The sequence below is a fragment of the Seriola aureovittata genome, chromosome 16 (assembly GCF_021018895.1).
Source record: "Seriola aureovittata isolate HTS-2021-v1 ecotype China chromosome 16, ASM2101889v1, whole genome shotgun sequence".
Lineage (NCBI taxonomy): Eukaryota > Metazoa > Chordata > Actinopteri > Carangiformes > Carangidae > Seriola > Seriola aureovittata.
In genome coordinates this window covers 3,163,846-3,182,610 of record NC_079379.1, presented here as the reverse complement: position 1 = coordinate 3,182,610, position 18,765 = coordinate 3,163,846, and the positions used below count along the sequence as shown (strand labels likewise).

At 38.2% G+C, this 18,765-nt stretch overlaps 1 protein-coding gene across 1 annotated transcript; it reads right to left on the bottom strand.

Moving 5' to 3' along the window:
- Nucleotides 1-1,051: 1,051 nt before the first annotated feature.
- Nucleotides 1,052-18,575, bottom strand: gsk3aa (glycogen synthase kinase 3 alpha a). The gene is made up of 11 exons (XM_056399443.1): nt 18,249-18,575; nt 13,826-13,911; nt 12,980-13,081; nt 12,770-12,853; nt 11,770-11,880; nt 11,235-11,365; nt 10,663-10,867; nt 9,285-9,380; nt 7,997-8,183; nt 7,666-7,743; nt 1,052-6,141 (listed from the first exon to the last, which is right to left on the bottom strand). Exons 1-11 carry the CDS (start codon nt 18,421-18,423, stop codon nt 6,080-6,082), a joined length of 1,317 nt encoding a protein of 438 aa, XP_056255418.1. The 5' UTR covers nt 18,424-18,575; the 3' UTR covers nt 1,052-6,079.
- Nucleotides 18,576-18,765: the final 190 nt, after the last annotated feature.

Genomic DNA, 18,765 nt, shown 5'->3' with positions numbered 1-18,765 from the left:
CACCTTCACAGAAAAGACATTTAATTACCTCAAATCCAAGTCTTAGTCTTATAGGGTCACTGGAAGGGTAGAAATCATTCATTATTTTGTAGTGGATTTCTTTTGGTTTGCATGGGACTGGGTATTTGAAAAATGTTGTTCTCAGTTTGGATACTTTTTGTAAGTCAAACAATTTCATATTATTTCTACAAGCTGAGCAGGGTATAAGAGTATATACGAGTAGACCTTATGAATTAGTTTGAACACTTTTTATCAAGAAAATAAATTCCATTTATAGAAGGTGTGGGAAGATGAGATGGGGACTGAGAGTAAAGGGATATATTTTTTGCATCACAGAGGAAATGTCCATCTTTATTTACAGTCTATGGTTTGAAATCGTTTTACAGGAAGTGAAAATACATGGATTTTGGTGTAAAAATACTAAATAATTTTTTGACATATATTTGGAAATATAACAAGAGATAAATGAACAATTAACATAGACACGGGATTAAAACTGGGAAAATGCATTTTTCATTTCATGAGGCTTTTAACATGACAAACAGGAGCGACTGAAAACAAGGCTTCGTATTAAAATACAGCTCTGACTAATTCTTCATATCAAACGCAGGGTTAGACACAAAGACATGCCTCTATAAAAGTATGTCACGTTCTGGAGTTGAAGTAAATAAAGACTAAACTATTGTGCTCTGAGTGAAAGACTAAATAAGAGAGATATTGTGTCTCTTCTAACTTTCTCTCCGAGTGATCATTTTACAGTTAATACAGCTGAAATCACAGCTCAGTCTTTGTCTTTCATTGATGTGTTTGGGGATTTTGTCAGATGATGTCGCAGTTGTAAAATCAGGATTTGACCAGAGGCGGTCCAAATGGACATATACTACCTTTACCAGGCCTGCATGAAGGATTATCTGTCCGCTGGTGTTGAACCCGAGAGAGGATATACTGGTCGCAGCGTTACATGGTGAAAATTTAAACTTAAATAGTTCACAACCTCTGAACAGGAATTAACCTTTAAAGTTCTCAGACAATTCAGTGCACACAATCTAAACACAGTTTCATCACTTTATTACAGTAAATGAGTCCATATCATACACACAGAACAGAGACAGACAGGCTTGTGTTTCTTTCTCTCTCTTTCTCCTCCTATCCCTCCATCACCCAACACACCAGTCCACCGTGGCAGAAGGAGACCCACGTCAACAGCATTGGAGTATAAAATTAAATCAAAAAGGTGATGTTAAGAACCTATACAGACCTGCAATGATCGCCCTCAGTTGATCTAAAGAGAGGTAACATTAACGTACAAGTTTTAAAAACACAAAGAAAAGTAACATTTCTGAGCCACTTTACTTGAAACTGTTGGTTAATAGCAGAAACGTGTCTGGATACAAACACACATACACAACTGGCAGCTCTGCCTGCATTCACAACACAAATGTTTATTTCTGCCATCTTCTGCTCATTAGCAGCAATTCTGAATGCCACACAGCACATAAGACAAAATGCTCATGTTGAGAACTTGTTGAGCCGGACATCATCATGTGATTTCTGGTCCAACTAAACACTGTTGAGATCACTGAAGTCAGGACTGAAAATACCAGTGACCTGCAGCGGAGTCATTTTTCGCAATACTGCACGGTAATCATATATAACAATCTGTCACAACACAAAGAGTTCTGTTCCAGTAAGACAAGCAGAAGAAAAAGTATGTGGAAAACACACAGACCTGCAGCTGTAGCTGGTGAATATAGTATTTAACAGATAAAGACAGATAAAAGAGAGTGAACATTAGACTTGAATTCATCGGGTGGACTAAAAACAGGACTCCAAATGAATGATCATGTTGCTCCATATTTACTGGATGCATAAATAAGTAACCGTTTGCTGCTATATCAGCTTAAAGAGTGACATTACAACAGTGTCGTGTTTACACCTTGCTGTACACCTCATTGCCATCAAGTGGCCAAAAAAAAAAATCAGTTAATGCAAGTTTAAGTTTTACTTTCTAAATCTGCAAAACGTAAAACTTGAGTCAACTGGCACCTGGTTTCAGCCTGTGCGCTCACATTGCTCTGCATTACTGTGGAGACACAGGGAGGTTTTCTAATTGATCAATTATAGAGTAGGAGGTTACTACGGCAAGAAGAAAACAACAACAGGAAATTGGAAATGTATCTTAAATGTGTTTCCTGTAATTGGTGCAGTGTAGAACTGGTTTAATAAAGACTGAACAGCTCCCTCTTGTGGAGAAGCTGCAGGTTGTTAAATGTGACTGAGTCATTGAGGTGCTTTATAGAAAGAAAAATAAAGAAATTGAATTACGGTAAAACAAACTCTGCCTCCCTGTTCTTGTTTCACCTTTTCAGAGATTTTGCATTTATGATACTGTAAGCAGATACAGACGGGCAGGTGGGAGAGAGCACCTTCAAACCCAAGATGCTGCTGTTACACGGATCAAATGAACAAACATGACACGCCTCAGTCCTTTAGGTTTTAGACAGACAGAATTACATAATTCATGGGTGATATATTTATTATATTTACCCCCTAAGTGGACAGAAGGAGCACATTTTGGAACAGAACCCTTACAACAGTCATTCAACAGTTGGGTGGTCCCACAGAGGGCGGAACAGGAGAGCTGAGTAACAATGATGTTAATGGCTACTTTACAATTTTCACTGGACAAGAGAGAGAAAGAGAGAGAAAGATCATCAACAAACATGAGGAGTAGACTGTTTTTTTTTTCTTCTTTTTTTTTTCCTTTGCAGTATTTACATTTTGGATTGTGAAAAAAAAAGAAACATATTTACAAAAATGCACAAACTAAAGACTGCTTCGTAGAGAGAATGAGGAAAATAAGATATAAACAACTCTGTAATAAAAAGTAAAAAGAGGGAAATAAAAATCAGTGATATTTACACGTGCGATAAGAGAGGAAGAAAAGGAGAGTGAGGAAATAAATGGCTTGTGATACTGGGAGAAGAGAAGAATCAGCTATGTTTGATTCTTCTCTCAGGGATTTCTCACACACTTTTCATAGCCACAGAGTCTGACAGCTCTGAGTGTCACACTCCCTGCAGAGATGATCAAACAAGCTGGTTGGACTCTTTTCAGCAAAGAAAGCAGAACGTGTCCAGCAGTAACCCACCGGACCGGGAGGTTGCTAGTTTGAAACCCAGAAGCAGCTGGCAGGAAAAAGGAAAAGAAACGCTCTCCACTCTCCTCATATAAAATGACTGTGAATGTGGTGGAATTTAGAAAAAAAAAAGCATCAGGGCTCTTCCACTTATATTAAAAAAAGGGGTTAAAAACAAACATGGCTGCAGGTAAAACAGCAGGTGGAGGCATGGTACAATAGTATCAAATATACTATACTACAAACTTTCAAGTTGTCTGTACTGCTTACTAAAAATCTGTATTGTTGACTGCTCTATTCCTAAAACACTGGCTGTTCAGACTGCAGTTTGGGATATGGTCATACACACACACAGACACACACAAGTTTGTACTTCTATACTAGTGATACATTCTATGGGCCCCCAAACTTACTTCTAAATTTATCTCTAAAGCGTCTTAGTCCCAGCTTTTTGAAGTGAGGATTGGCCAAAAGTCGTCACTCTCATGGGGTCAAATCCGAATCGCTCCTCGTAAAGATAGAAGTACAACAGCACACAAACAAACAAAAACACAGTCACCTTAAAGGAGTTTCCGTGCTTGATATTCATGTTAACATTTAGCCTTTCACTCCTGATTCTTACACTATGCTTGTGTATACATGTCAGCAGCACTAATGACCTGAAGCACATGTTCATTTATCCTGTTACTGTTGTTTCTACGAAGCTTCTTCTTGTAAAAACTGAAGACTTTTCATTTATTTCCACTGATGAGAAGTGAAGTTTGCTGAAGAAGCTGCAACACTATTTCAAAGCCTTCTCAGTCAACAATTCACACATTCAACTCTCATCCAAAAACAAAGAAATAAATATGTTTACATCAAGTATCCTCTATTTAAAAACATGCAATTCCCATTCCCATTCCCATTTAAGCATTGTTTAGTTTATCTAATTAACGGGAGGACTCACATTCGCTTCTCGTTTCCATACAGTGTATGAGTACGACAGCATTTTTCTCTACACTGAAACCGGGACAGGAATGATCTTAATGCTAGAGGGGATTTCCACCAAAAGTGACTTCTTGTTTTTTACTTCTAATCTGCAAATATTTTTTCAGGGGATCTTACAGGTTGTTGATATAGGTTTTTGACCACATTTATTAACAGATTTTAAGACTAAAACAAGGAATCAGTTTCTGTATTCTGTATGGCCACATGTCAACAGGTAGAAGAGAGAAAAAGACAACATGAAATTGTAAAAGGAAGCGATCAGGTAACTATATTTACCACATTTTAATACTTTTCAAGGCTTTAAAATGAATAGTATATTTTTTAAAACCGATTTCAGATTTAAATTTCTTTTAAAAAGCACCCAGTTTCCCTAATTGAGAAGTTTTGACTTCTTATTTCCTCCAGCAGCACAAATAGCTAAGTGAAAGTTGTGAATTAAAACAAAGAAAAAAACAAATGTTTTTGTTTAGTTAAAGGAACACAATTACAGCAAATTTTAGTGGAATAAACTTAAGACTTTTCTTGATTCAGCCACTGGCTCCGCAGTAAACTGCTGTTTTGATCAGCTATTACAGCCTCTAGTTACTGACAGTAACACCAGTGAAACCAGAAGGTTTTCATTCAAAGGTAAAATAAAGGAATAAACAAAGCTTCTTCTTTTAGATGGTTAAAAGGGGCAGAAGTTTGTTTAATTTCTTTGAGCAGATAAATTTCACAAACAATTTCTTTAAGAGGCATCAGTGTTGTGGTGAGTAATGACTGATGTTTTTTTTTAGTTTATTAGATAAGCTTCAGTTTTCATCTTCAATTTAAGATCACAAGGAACCTCTGAGCTTTTATTGGTGTGAGGATCTGGGACCGTGGCGTCCTCAGCACAGCCATCTAATCATCAACTGAACACAACTAATTACTTGACAGGAGAGAGAACAAGCAGCTTTGTTTGCTCAATATCAAAAGGCTCTAGATGAAGATCTCAGTTTGCTTTTGTGGAGCACCAGTCACATTTTCTTCACAGCTCTATTGGTGAGGAACAAGAGGAAGAGTTTTCCTCTGGATGCCTCTCTGCTGTCCTGATGTGTACAAATAAAATCACTATTAAAAAGTGGTCGATTTCACTCATATTTATATGGCAGTTTAAATGAAGTACAACTGTGGACAGGTCCAGGGGACAAGACAAAGGCTGGTACTCAGTGATTGGCTGGTGTCTGGTGATTTCCAGTCCAGTCTAAAATCACAGCCACTGAACATGACAAATGTCAAAGGGATATTCAACAAACCTCCAACCACACACAGATTAATGCAACCTACAGCTGCAGAGTTTTTCTACTCTGCCTCCTCAGCAGGTAAATTAACAAGACCTGGAGATTTAATTTGAGCTTAAACATCAGATTGTGTGATTTATGAATTCATCAGTCCCCACATCTGTTCTCCTGCCCTGAGTTAAATAAAATTACCTTTACCCTGATGAACTACTTAGGGACAGTTCTAGTCTTGGTCAGGCAGTGTTCAGTCCAACCCTTTACTAACAGGGATTTAAAACATGGAAGAATAATTTAAAAGAAATTATCTGAGGTGGAAAAAAAAAAAACAAAACTAGAGACCAGTTGTGTGATCACATGATGCTTTCAATTACTCAAATAAATAAACACAAATATAAAGAAGAAAAAGGAAAAAAAAAAAATGTTGATTAAAAAAGGTTTATATTACAGAGGACCAGCCCCCACTATTGAACCTTCATACCACCCGAGCAGCAGCGAGACGACTGTGTGTGTGACCTGCCGTAATTTCAACCCTGGCAGCTACAGAACTAATAGTTTGTTCAATGTATTTACTGTACAAAAACAGATCATCTAAGAGGAGAGCAAGCAGCATGGAGGAAAGCAGTAGAGTGTGAGTGTGTGTGTGTGTCTGAGATAAGGGTGAGGCTGGCAGGCAGACAGGTGAGAAGCTGCTTCAGATGCTGTTAAGAGATCCTGGTACTGAACTGTGTTGAGATGAATCTGAACCGGTGCCATCTGAAGGAGAAGAGGAGGAGAGAGAGGCAGAGTGAGCTGTGAATTAATGGTCTGCAATAGTGCAACAGACATGACTGTAAGAGGTGAGTACAATCACTACAGCAGGGGACATTACACTACAATTACCACCTTGTGGTCAAGTTGCAATTTACATCCATGTCTGTCCAGACTCATAATATATGTAGTGAAGACTTACTTTGAAGGAATTTAATAAAAGGTATTAAGTGTATTTTATCATAATTAGTATACTCATTCTTCTAGCCCAAAACTGCATCACAGTGACCTTTGACCAGTTCTTCTTCGAGTCCAAGTGGACATTTGTGCCATATGTAATAAAATTCATAATATATCATGTTCACAAGAAAATCTAAAATGGCTCATTTCTGGATAACAGATCAATATTTCAAATCTAAAACGGAGTATCAGGACCTCATTGAGGAAAAAAAAAAAATTAAGTCATGAAGTCGACTTAAACGACGAGAATAAAGTCATAATGTTATGAGAATAAAATCATATTTCAAGAAAATAGTCATAATGTTATGAGAATAAAGTCATAATTTTATAAGAAAAGAATCATATAATGAGAATAAAGTTGTAATTTTACGTTCCATGTTGTTTTCGAGGGGAAAATATCAGAAACTTTAAAATGAGGAACGTGGAGCATCCTGTGAAGTTCTTCTTTAGCAGAGGTTTCACAAATAAGCAGATACTTCATCTTATGGCTCTCATCATCATCATCATCATCATCATCATCATCATCATCATCAGGACATTGAAAGGATTGTGAAGAAACTGAGTCTACTCGATTGTTAGACAGACAAACAGCAGGCTGCCCCAGACTGTCCTTTCACCTGTTTGATTGGTTGCTCGTAATATTCCTAAAAAAAATTTTTTTCTTCTCTTGAAATTTTACATTTCTAATTCTTGGAATATTCCGAATTTTTCTTGTAAAATTATGTTTTTATTCTCGATATTACTACTTTATTCTTGTAATCTAATCAGTACATGACAAATTTGGTTTATTTCATATGCAGTTCTGTCAGATTGTATCAGGAAACAGCTCTTACTCTTTTATTATTGTAAAAAAAAAAAAAATCCTCAGCTTTTGAGGTTGTTGAACTGCTGAACCACGATTTATAATAAAAACATGTTTTGTAATAAAAACATGTTATGTAAGTATTCCATGCCAAATGATTTACAGCTTTTGTAATTTGCTGTATGATTAAAACTATTCTGCAACTTTTATATGCAATTCATGAAATTGAGATATAAAAATAATCACTCTAAATGATAATCAACATTTTTAATGATGTTTTACAACACAGTGACGGTGACTGCAAAATAACAAAACCTAAAGGGAGTGTTTAAGTTTTTTTAAAATTCCAGACTGTTACTTGTGATGTCTGGATTGTTTGTCATGTTATTGTTTTTACACCACACCGGAGCAGATTTTGTCAGCCAGCATGAAACCATGCAAAACCAGTGATATTAACACTGACAATAAAATGATAATAAGTTTCCCACCGTGGGCAGAAGCAGCTGTATGAGAGCGAGCGTGAGGAGGGATGAGGGTTGAGTTCAGATGGGGCTGGATTGACAGCTCTGCAGAGGATAAAAAAACAAAACAAAAAGAGTTTTCAGTTCATGATGAGTCACACAAGAGGACAGAGTCGTTTAACAAAAGAAGAGTGTACGCTACATTAACTGCACCTCCTCAAGGGCCACAGCGCTGACCCACAACAAACCAAGAAACACCATCTGATTGTATTTAGCTGAACAGATGTTGACTGTGACTTAAACACAGCTGAAAAACCTGTCAGCCAAAAGAAAGGGAAATTTATCTGTGTTCATGTACCTGTGGTGCTGAAGTTGAAGAGCATCGGCAATTCTCTGCCGCTGGGCAGTCGTGTGTTGGGCTGGCGCAGCTCGTCGAAGAAGGCATGTGAACAGGCCTCTAGTGGGGAGAGGCGTGAGGCCGGTGTGTACTCCAGCAGCCGAGAGCAGAGAGCAATGGCCTCTGGAGGGGTGCGAGGTTTAAACACCTGAGGAACAAGAAGAGATTTATTTTAAGTAGTAGTCATGAAAAATGGCGATTTCTAGCATCAATGTAAACTACTGTCTGAACAAGTCCAATTCTAAATGATGAACAAGGTTTTTTTTAAGACAGAAACACCCAGTATCACTGATATGAAGCAACCAAGAAGGAAAACTGATGAAAAGGGGAGGCAGATTTATCTTAAAGCGTAATTGTAGCAAATGTGGTAAATCTAGAACCTGAAAAAGAAAGGAAACACAAAGAAAACAAAGGTAACAATGGTTAGAACAAGGAGGTGAATCTAAAAAAAACAGCTGCATGTATTCTCGAGTAGAAAGCTATCCACTCTGTAGTAAATGTTCAAGGGCCACTTCTCCTGGTTTTACGTTGTTTCTGTACTCTGTAGGTGTGCAGGTTAATCGACTTTCAAAAGAAGGATATTAAAGCAATTCAACCTGCAGATTTAAATAGCCTGTGTAGGCAACAACACGTCTACAGATTTTCTTTCTATTATTCTACTAAACTGGAGTCCAGCACAGTATGTCACTTTCAAGTTTCCTTTTTGGAACAATTGCAATCATGCAGATTATTACTTTTTTTGAGTTCATCTACATAAAAATATATAAAATGTGTCTCATAGCTCATTAGGCATGTCATAAAAATCAGGAATTAAATAATAGTAATGACCATTGGATCTGAAACAATTAGTAAATTAATCAATAAGTTTAATGACACAAAAACAATCTGCATTCTGGTCATCATGTAATTGTTTATGTCATTTTTCAGACAAAACTGCACCAAAAAAAATCCCAGTTAGAGCTTCTCTATTGTGAATATTTGCTGGCATTATTATTTTCTGTTTTAGAAACTAATATCTTTGATGTTTTGAACAGCTGTTTGGACAAAGCCTGACATTTTATAGGCTAAACGATTGATCAAGACAACAATTGGCAGATTAACTGATAATGAAAATGATGATCCATGTCTTTCAGTTAAAAATGTCTTTGTTTTCAGATTTTCTTTCTCAATTCTTCAACTCTGCATGCCTTTCCAGACAGAACAGGCCTGCAGAGGACTGCCTGGTGTTTGTCCTCAGGTATTTATTTACCTTGGTCCATGGATGAGCTTTGATCTGAGGGAATTTGAATTCTGTGTAGTTTGGGTTCATCTCTCGGATTTGCTCTCTTGTTGGTGTTCCCAGCACCTGAAAACAAATAAGGAGGGTGAATGATGTTAGTGTGTTGATTATTCTACCTTTATTATGATATCAATACAGAACATTAATATCTGTTAATATCTTGACACACAAGATATTTTCTGATTAATCACATTTTTTATTTGAATGATCCAATGTTGATTCTTAAAATCCCAAGATCGATCTTTGCATTTGTGCCTTTTTCTGAGTAAACATGTACATCTGCACTAAATGTCATGTGTATGCAGTGGTTAGTTGTTGTAAGTGGTTCAGTAAAAGCTGCAAGAAATGTGAATTGTGTATTTTTGGAAATCAAATTATTACAACCTGAACAAAAAGGTTCTTTCAAGTTAAAAAGTAACAGACGATAGCTGGCTGCATTATCAGCCTTGAGTCACAACAGTCCTGTAAACTGTGACATCAATAGTAACAGTCTATGTGGACCTGCTGCAGTCTACAGGACTGTCGTGACTCAGGATGGTCAGCTGACTGTGGCTGTATCGTAATGAATCTAGAAATTGCATCTGGAGACTGCGAAAAAAGACTGCAGACTGATCTGAGCTCAGTTTGTGTTTGTTGGAGAGATATTATCTCTGTCTACGAGATGTGAAGTCGTGGAAGTTGAGTGGACAGTGTGTGGATTCTACTTTATTCAGTCTGTCCCTCTCGGGGAGCAAACAGCAGCTAAAAGCTGTCTGCAGATATCAGGCAACAAACAGATGAATTAGTGAGCAGACTCTCAGTTTCTGTTCCGTCTGTGCTCAAAGTTAATGAGGATGTCTGTACTGAGCTGAAGCATCCACTACTGTTAGTCCATCTGTAGCTGCATGTGACAGCAATTATTTTTTTTAAATATGCAAAACTGATAACAACCTTGTAACTGTTTTGCCTAGGCCAAAAAATTATTGATGTGCCATCAATTATGGTTGTTTTTGCCAAGGCAAAGAATTCCTTGGTCTACAGTTTTTTTAACAGGGAAATGTATTTACAGTTTAGACTATAATGTGACTATACACAATTTTATATTCAAGGAATAAACAATGTTGTTCACTTGTAATTTGGAGAAGTGTTTTATGCAACATTGGTATTTATCTGATATAACTGAATCATTAAGAGTCTAATAAAAATGATTCAACTCTGGACTTTGTGAATGGAAATCGAATCGGGAGATTGGTGCCAATATCCAGCCCTGAAAACAGGAAGCTGTAAGATCGGCGCAGTAATAAAACAGAATACACAACCAGAACAAAAGAAACACACAGATTACTTAAAAATGCAAAAAAACACTTACCTTGATTATCTCTACTAGTTGGTCCACCCCACTGTCACCAGGGAATATGGGCTGTCCGAGCAGCAGCTCAGCTAGTACACAGCCTGCTGACCAGATATCAATGTTTGCTGTGTAATCTGTGGCACCAAAAATGAGCTCAGGGGCCCGATAATACCGTGAACAGATATACGACACGTTGGGTTCACCACGGACCAGCTGCTTGGCGCTGTGGAAACACAAGAAATCACATTAAATGATGACTAAGGGTGCAGCAAAGAAAGGCTGGGGTGCACGGGTTCGATAGGTGATGAAGAGGGTGAAGTACTGTGGAGAAAATAGTTATCAATAGTTACAGTTAAATACAAATTGGAACCTAGTAAAGATTAAGAACAAGTTCACACTGCCATATTGAATACAATTCCATAATATTCGTGGGCTGTTGGTTATTACACTTGTATCTGCACTGCCACATAATGTTTCAGGATAGAAACTTTGAAATGGCATGTTTAATTCTATTCTTTTAGATCTTTTTAAATAGGGTTAGGGTTCGGGTTAGGGTTCATTCTCTGTGAGGAGAAATCACAACAACTCACCTGCCGAAGTCACACAGTTTGAGGATGGCAGTTTCTGGGTCGACGAGCAGGTTTTGGGGCTTGATGTCTCTGTGACACACACCCTGGGAATGGATATAAGCCAAACTGCGAAACAACTGGTACATGTACACCTGAAGAGGTCATAACACAAGAACAACATCAGATCAGCTGTCCACACTGTTGAAATGCCAAGAAACTAAAAGACAACATAGCAACAGGTGTGGGGGTGGTGTTAGGAACATCACTTACCAAAAACATCCACAAAAAGCCTCAATACTTTGATAAAGAAAATATTTAATTTACTACATTTTACTGAAGTTTTCCAAGTCTGAAAAAAACATAATTTGCATAAAAATGAAAATGTCTTACTTAATGCTGGAATATTTATTAATTTACTCTATTCAACAACCTTCATCAGGAAGATCTATAAACTTCTCATTTTTATTCTAAATAAATATTCCAAATAAAAAAACAATAAGAATACTTGCAACACATAAATGATACAGTGAAAGCAAAATTAACTGGTGAAACTTACCTTCACGTATATTATGGGAATGATGCTCTTGGCCTTGTTAAAATGCCTGGCAACCCTGTAGACCGTCTCAGGGACAAAGTCCAGCACCAGGTTGAGGTACACTTCATCTTTCTGGACGACAACATTAAACAGAGAGAGAGGGAGATAAGTGTGTTGAAGATATGAACAGTTTAACAAATGTTTCAAAGCCCTACCCACTGTTTCAAAACAGTGGGCACATAGATACCACAGACATGAGCATATTAAGACTGTATGATATGCAAAAAATAAAAAATAAAATAAAATCATACTGTGATATATTTTCACTGGGGAAAAAAAACATACATAAAAATGATGATGTGGTTTTTGCTGGGGTCTGTTCAAAACAAACATTTGGAGAATCTGATTTGTAGGCTGGGGCATCTCTGCAGCACCACAATGCTTCATTTATAACGGTATATTGTTACACATTTTACCTATATCAAAAAATTAAAGCTCCTGAAATTTGGATATTGCTGTTGGCCATATAGTGATTTCAATAATATTTCTATTAATTATTCAGCCCTAAAGCTCCCACACACACAGAGCAACTGCCTGCTGTGACTCTTTTAAATAAAAAAAAAAAAAAAAAAGCACATGCACTCACTAGTAATATTGTTTCCAGTAATTTACTTCTGCAACATTTAAGTCAGTGTTTCTATATTTGTCAGTCCAAGAAATACACTGCTTCCTTTTTTAGAGTAAGGGTATGTTCTATTTACGCTGTATTTGAGTAATCTCATCTTTAATGTGTATTGTGTGCATACATCACTTCCTCTCTTTTACTCCTGAAATTAGTGTCCTGTGAGATAAGTAATATGGTGACTAAGCAAAAGTTTGTATGATCAGAAAACAGCTTTGTTTTCTGTTATTCCAAGTTTCTATAATTGTACTATTATGTGTTTTAATTTGTTGATTTATATGCATTCTTCCTTAAAACTTTTATAATGTGAAAAACAAAACAAACAAAGAGCTGAAGCACCTTCTCGCCACTGGAGTAGAAGAAGTAACGAAGTCTGACAATGTTGCAGTGGTCCAGCTTCCTCATGATCTGTAGTTCCCGATTCTGCAAACACATGAGTGTAGACGGGAAACCAAGTAAACAAATTGAGCAAGAAAACTTTGAATGACAAAAAAACCTTCCACACACCATTTGGTTCAGATAATATGTCGAGGAAGATTACACCTTTACCTTGAACCTCTTATCCTGCAGAACTTTTTTGATGGCCACCATCTCTTGGCTGTCGATGAGCCGAGCTTGGTACACAACACCAAATGAGCCATTACCAATCACCTGTAAAGAGAAAACAGTTCTTCAGATGAGGTGCAAATACAGTCATTCACAATATAGTTTCTTACAGCTAATGATTCAAGTTCATTTGCATCAGTCCAGCTTCAGTAACACGGATCACATTTTCAAAAAACCTTTCTAACAATTTTACAAATCACGTTTATTTTCAGAGTCTAAACTGGTGCAACCTGTTTGTTTGAAGTAGGTCAGCAGAAAATTGTTCACCAGCAAAGGCAGGTTTATGCTAAATCTCCTCTTCAAGCACTCAGTGTGTTTACATGCACTTCAGTAACCACATTACTCAGAGAAACCAGGATACGTGGGTAATTGAAGAATGTGTTGACATATACTGTAGTAACCTGGTTGTGTCCATTTTTTTTACAACCCAGTTGACTTGGGTCACTAGACTAGCATTAATGAATACTGGGTTTTCTTTTTGTGTTTAATCAACACAAACAAAAAACAAAGAAAAAACCTTGATCCACTGAATATGAAAGAATTATGACCAAGGTACATACTAGGCGGAACATTTTTAAATGACCTTAATCACTTTCTAAATTACCTTGTCAACTGGGGGAGGTGAAGACGGCACTGTTGGTATCGATACTGTTGCAAATGAGTATCTAATACGATACTAATTCTTAGTATCAATTAGTATCTAAGTATCGATTTTTTTGACAACCCTAGTAAGGACAGAGTTTCTTATGATGAGACTGTTAGGTCCTGGGTTTCCTCTGCTCTGCTCACCTTGATGTCAGTGTAGGAGACTTCCTGTGGGCGGTCCGGTCCCTGACCTGGTGTGGCCACAACTGTTGTCACCTTCCCACTGTCTCCTAGGAAACAAGGAGAAACAGGGTTAAAATGAGGTCATGGCAAATAATAATAAAGTAGTATGATTCATACAGAGGATGTGGCTTTACCACGCAGCATGAGTAAGAATGGGGATATCAAAGACTGATTTTTCTTTTTTTATTGTCCTCTATTTCACTTCGAAGTAGAAGACTTTGTTCATTTGTAATAACAGGTAATCTGTTAATTGCTTTATTATGCTAAAATGTGTGAAGTTATAAGAAGGATTAAAATTGGCTGTGGTCCCTCTGGCTACTTCCTACAAGAGGTAAAGATATGAAACGGATTCACAACTTCACCAAAACAATACCTCTGACATTCAACCCAGGACACTTGCTGCAGCTGGCCTTCACATCTGGATCGTCTCTCTTCTGACCGTTTGAATATTTAGGTTAATGACAGCCCAGTGAATGAATGTCAACTTTACAGAAGCCTCCAAGGAAGGGGAAGGGAATGGCAGAGTTCATCTTCAAGACAAGACTGTGCCTAATTAAACTGGGAGTGAACCCAAAAATAGGACAGCCACTTTCTTTGTCCTGATAAACTGTTTTAAGTGATGACAGCCTTAAATACAAGGATTATTGTGTCAAATCATCCAGCAGTAATGCACTGCTGGATGATATGACACAATGATAAATAAATAAATAAATAAATAATAAATCTACTGGTCAATCAAACCAACTATCCCCAACAAAATTCTCATAATTTTATCACTCACTTGGGTGAGTGATAAACGCCATATTTCCAGTATGAAAGCCCCTTTTTTGGTCATGGTGTTTGTTTTCAATGGTTTCCTAGGCTAACTATATATCTAACTAAATAGAAAAACACATTTATGGGCGTTTAAGTCATGAACTGCAATATCCTTCTCCTCATTTCCTGTCACCTCTCAAATGTCCAATCTAACAAAAGGCATACAAAACACCCCAAAAGGGAGAAAAACATGATAGAGCCTCTACACTTAAATTCCAATACTCTATAAATATATAAAATTCTGGTGAATTCAAATTTCTCTGCTCAACCAGCTACCTTATAAATCGAACACTGCAATCTGCAGCTTAATTTCTGTAATTTCGCACAGACACACTAAAAGAACTAGTACTAAGTTTGTGATTCCTTTAACCAGTGTGGCCAGTCGATGGAAATTTAATTTTCCTCTGTTGATGTGTTGATGTGTTTAAATAATGGAGCAGCCCTTTGCCATCCAGTTGTCATCCTGCTGTATCACTGTCAGCCTGACCTTGTCCACATACTTAATGCTTTGTTTACCAAACAAGACAATGCACTTATTGATATGGCCCTCTTACAGCCAGAACTGCATGTCCTGGAGCTCATGTGTGTCCACATACACACACACAGTAAATTGTCCTCAGCCACAAAAGTGAGGTGGTCATCCAATAGGCATGCTGGCAATATCTGTTACAGCTGAAACTGTGAGCCCTGCAGAGTGACCGGGTCAGTGAGTTCCCCAACTCAGTGACTGAGTTCATCCTCTGGACAGGAATACGTGCATGCACACGCGCACACACACGCACGCACACACACGGCTGCAGGTTAAAAGTGGGGCAACTGGTTAAAGTATGTGTTTATGCCAACTGCCTATGTTGCTCCTCCTCTTCCATTTTCCTTGCTGATGTATCCGTCAGTACAACTGGGGACATCAGAGCTCTTTTCCTGCTGTCACTCATATCTTACAGTATGAAAAACAACTTTCACCAGCTTGAAACTTGCCGGAGGTCAATAATCTATCATAGTAAAAAGAGGCCTTACTCTGGCTTTGTCAGTGTTTCTCATTTATCATCACTTCATTGTGTCTGAACTCAGTGTTTTCATATCAGCAGTGCAGTGTCTTACTGCGCTTCCTGTCATTCACAGAAGGAAACTCACATCTGCAGGAAGAAATAATATCTTAAAAAAAACAAGACATTTTTCAAACTTTGTCACATACATATCTATTTATTTAGTGTCTTTAAACTCAAAGTTACGTCTGTATTTTAAGAATTCTGAAAAAAATTAATACAGCAGGCATACCATTCTGATTAACCAGCAGATGTTTGTGTTAATGCCTTCATACACACAAAAAAAACTGTACTTAAATGAACTCCACATCTTAAAGCAAAGTAGCTTCAAGAGAATTTAGTTTACCTTATTAATATGCAGTTTAATGCAGCAAGATCTTCCAAAATCTAACCAGGCCATCTACTCTATAGGGAGAACTTCTGGAGTAAATGTGAGGTTTCAATCAAGCATCTATTGTTTTAGAGATATTGTGCTCATGTGACATGTGTCTACCACAGAAAGAGAATTAACACAATGTCCACTTCCCTGTAAATCATGGTTATGTCTGCCAGTAATTAGTAAGCTGGTTTACATGAAATGTATATTGAGCAATTGTGGACAAAACAATCTTGTGATTTGACCATCCAAGTGTTGATCACATGATTTTATCTTATCACATCTGTCCCTGTAGAATTTTCCATTAAGACATAGCCATGAATCATTAAAAAAAATCGCTGCCCATTAAAGGGAAAATCCAAAATTAAATAGTGTTTTTATATCGGTATCTCAATTTAACTTTTGAATATGAACACTCCCCCTAAAGTTGAATACACAGAAGAGGGATGTGGGGAAATTTTCTGATTTATTGCAATAACCCATTTGCAGATGCCTTTCCCTTTGGATATAGTATCTTAACATTATGCAAAAACTCTATGAGCTCACTAATTCACTCAACTGATAACCCTAACCCACGTAATGATATTGTCAATTCAATAGATGATTCTTTTAACTTTAAGTAAAGGAATAGCACTGGCAAATATTTATATCATGTTATAAAAGGAGTGGAAAATGTTCGACTGTAAAATGCCACCACATTGGAAATGTTCATCTTCATTCCCTCTCTCTTTCACTGACATACAGTGGGCTTCTCAGTTCATCCTTGAGACATTCACACCAGCTGCTATAATGCAGGGTAGTGTCAAATACTGTACCATTTCTACTAGGTCTACCCCTTGCTCCAAACCAATTCAGAAGGTAAGCAGGTGGGTGACAAAGTTATTTCTTCATCCACCAGCCACTCTAGTTGTAAAGCTTTAGTTTGATCCTTAAAGGTCACGTTCAAACTTAAAGATATATTCTGTAGCAAAAGACTAAACTTCGGCCATGAGGTATATTTCATAAGCAGAACTACTTGGAAACCTGCAACATTTCATCATCAGATTCTTCTAGTGTTGTTCATAATGACAGACCACTGGTTGGTATGGCAACACAACATCCTTAATGTTCCATGTCCAAGTTTAATTTTTACTGGTGATTCAAGATGTCAAATCAAATCATTCCCTCTCACAAATATCTGTCTAAATAGGTTAATCCTGTCTCTTGAAATAGCCCACAGTCTCCCAAACCTGACAACATATCCATCAATCATCCTAAAGAGTATCTGTAACAGCCAAAGGGTGACATTTCGGCTTAAAGGGCCCTCAGGCTCTGCTCTGCTGCTGCTGCTGAGGGAGGGAGAGAAAACAAGGGTCACACTGCTTTGAACTAGAGATGACCTCCCATTCAGGCTCTAATATCAAAGTCACACACAGCTGCCTGCTAATGGATGATAAGGTTTGGATTAACACACTTGCATCTCTGCTTTCACCAGTCACTAGAGTGATAAAAGGGCATACTATACAACCATCTCAGACAAGAGAGTAACCTCCTTGGCATTCCAGCAGACGGTGCATCACTTGTATCCTCCAGGCGTCGGCCACCTGCTGCTGAGCCTTTGCCCCACAGGTGACCTTGGTGAAAAGGCAACTTTCCGCCCTGACCCCTCTCCAGACTGAGCCACACTGACAGCTGATGCCACTCTCTCAATGACTCCCAAAAAAAGAACACTGAATGCAGCATGCACCTAAGTTTAGGTATTTCAGTCTGGCTTGGCCACCAAGAACAACAGAACCCGTTAAACTGCTCACTCACACCACACTGATACCCATCTAGTAATTTAATATTAGTAAATCAGATTATTCAATAAATTAGCTGAGGTTACACTGGGATAAAGTGATGACCAGTAAGGTAGTCTGACATCAGAAGGGGTGAATACATCCATGGACCGGACGGGAACCTGGTTACATACAAAACAAGTGGCTAACGTTAGCCGGCTAGCTAGTTAGCACGCTAGCAAGCTGGTTAGCCTCTACACGGAGCAATAACGGCGTTCTTCTGGGTTGTGACACACAACACCAGCAGGTGTATTCGAAGTAAAAGCATAGAGTGACATTTATTGGTTAGACAAACCCCGACAAAGAGCTGGTAGCTAATTAAAACTTACTGCCAAGCTTAAGGTTCGGGCATCCCGACGAGCTGGTGCCGGAGGCCTGCGGGACCCCGGACTTTCCTGTGCTGCTCCCCACGGCAGCGGCTGATCCGGTGGACGCAGCGGCGGCTCCTGGAACACCTGGCGGCTCAGCAAACGAGCTGGTCCTGGGCCGCCCGCTGCCGCTCATATCTCTGTGCAGGGGTCAGGGTTGTTTTTTCACTATTTTCAGCCAAGCGACTATTAATTATGAAAACCCGGCAGCGAATAATCGTGGTAAGACACACCGAGAAATACCGCTCCCGTTGCCGCCGGCTGTCTGGGCTGATAGCTGTTGCTAGACACCTAGAAACAGACCGCTCGCAATGCCACCTGGGAGATGAAGTTCAAGGTAGCTGTTGCTCAGGTTTGCTGCTCTGGCTTTCACAAATCAAAACAACTACAAATTTAAAATGACTTAACAGAGGATGTAGGCCAACGAAAGAGCATCAGTCAATCTATATATTTCAACAAAAATAAAAGAATAAAAAAT